The following is a 1,842-nucleotide window of genomic DNA, read 5'->3' as shown; positions in this document are numbered from 1 at the left end:
GCGAGCTGGTGGAGCCCGCCACGCTGCTGTGCAGGCTGCCCAGGCTGGCGTAGCGCGGCCTCCGGCCCTCCTCCCCGCGGTCCTCCTCCAACCTCCGTCTGGTCTCCAGCAGGGTCTTCTCAACCCGGGCGTTGTGCCCGCCCGGCGGCAGCAGCGGCGGGGGCCTGTTGTAGCCGTAGGAGCCGCGGCCGCAGTACGAGAAGGAGGAGTACCGGCTATCGCCGCTAGCGTTGGAGCACAGCGACTCGGTGGAAGTCCACCACGAACCGGTGTAGCTGCAGCCCCGCGGCCTGCGGTGGATGTGGACCTTCTTGATGGTGTTGCCCTTCTCGATGTCGTCCACGTACTTCACGAAGTCTAGGTCCAGGTGGAATCCGTAGGGGGTTTCCACTGAGTACGGTGGGTTCTCATCCTTGCCCTTGGGCTCGGAACCAGCGCTGAGGTCCATGTTACCTGGAAGATACGGCAAGAAGGAAGTGGGTTACAATCTGCCACAGGGACACGGTCACTGAAAGGAGGGAAGGAGGAACCTTCCCTCATGTACTTCTGGTTCCACACTCTGAGACAGGGGCCCCCAACCTTCATGGCCGGGTAGCACATGCTCTGCGGGCTGGTACCGGTCCACAGCCCGGTGGTTGGGGACCGCTGCTCTGAGAGATTCGGCATGTCACCGAATTTCTACAGGTGTACAGTGGAGAGCAAGCTGTCTGGCTGCACCACAGCCTGGCATGGAGGCTCCAACGCAGGAAGCTACAGAGGGTTGTAGCCTCAGCTGGCTTCACCTCGGGCACAACCCTCTCTACCACTGGACCATGCCTCAGGAAGACCATCACCGAGGACCCTCACCATCTGTGACACTACTACCGCCAGGGAGGTGGTACAGGAGCCCCCTGAAGACCCACACCGAACATCTTAGAAATACCTTCTTCCCCTCAGTCATCGGATTTCTAAACGGACGATGAACCCATGAACAACTCTGATTCACGGTGTTATTTATTTCTTTGACTTGGAGGGACATGCCACTGTAATGGCACCGGCAGAAAATACACTGAGCACCGGAACACTTTGATGAGGTAAATACATAGATCAGCGAGTAGAAACCATTTCTTTTAAAGATGCTGCATAGAACAAGCCTGCCCAGTCCAGAAACCCTCCTACTTAACACTCAGCACAGGGCAATTTGCAATGACCAATTAACTTACTAAGCAATACATCTTTGGGATGAGGGTGGTAAGTGGAGAACCTGGCCGGAAGCCACCCTGTTCACGGGGAGAATGTACAAACTCCTTACAGACCATACCAGAAATGAACTTTGAACCCCTGAGCTGTACTTTCCCATGCTGGGGCTGTTTAAGACAAGGTGTGAGGTAGGTAGTTTAGCGAGGACCTTAGGGGAAGTTTTTCCAGGGTTGCTAGAGTCTGTAATGTGTTACTCTCACAATGCGAGGGAAGTACATGAATAGCCAAAGAATATAAGGCTACAGACTTAATGCAGATAAATGTTATTAGTGTGGGTAGGTACATGGGACAGAATGAATGCAGTGGGCTGAATTGCCTGTTTCTGTGCTGTGTGCCACATTTCATTTTTGTCTGTAAGACTGATTACTGTGAGTGGCCGAATGTTTGGGGACAAGCTAAGCATCATTTTAAATTAGTACGTCAACTTGGCAAAAGGATACAGAGTGTCTTGTTCTATAGTTAGTTCCTGGGAACACTTCATAACAATATGTTCTTAAATATATATTCAGAGAGCATTCCCACATGTCATTGAAACAGAAAAACAGAAGGAGCCAGGGAAAAGAAAGGGTCAGCCCCTTTTACTCACAGAACACAGTTCGCTGT

General features: G+C 52.5%; 1 protein-coding gene across 1 annotated transcript in view; it reads right to left on the bottom strand.

The window, feature by feature from the left end:
* LOC140193135 (KN motif and ankyrin repeat domain-containing protein 2-like) overlaps nucleotides 1-454 on the bottom strand; it is a 30,276-nt gene extending 29,822 nt beyond the window's left edge. Inside the window, 1 exon segment of the mRNA XM_072250546.1 lies at nucleotides 1-454. This exon segment is cut by the window's left edge and continues 1,041 nt beyond it. Coding sequence (XP_072106647.1) covers nucleotides 1-448 — 448 coding nt within the window. The 5' untranslated portion in view covers nucleotides 449-454.
* Nucleotides 455-1,842: the final 1,388 nt, after the last annotated feature.

This window comes from Mobula birostris, unplaced genomic scaffold (assembly GCF_030028105.1).
Source record: "Mobula birostris isolate sMobBir1 unplaced genomic scaffold, sMobBir1.hap1 scaffold_3944, whole genome shotgun sequence".
NCBI lineage: Eukaryota > Metazoa > Chordata > Chondrichthyes > Myliobatiformes > Myliobatidae > Mobula > Mobula birostris.
The sequence above is the reverse complement of the archived record's forward strand: the minus strand, read 5'-3'. Positions and strand labels throughout refer to the sequence as shown.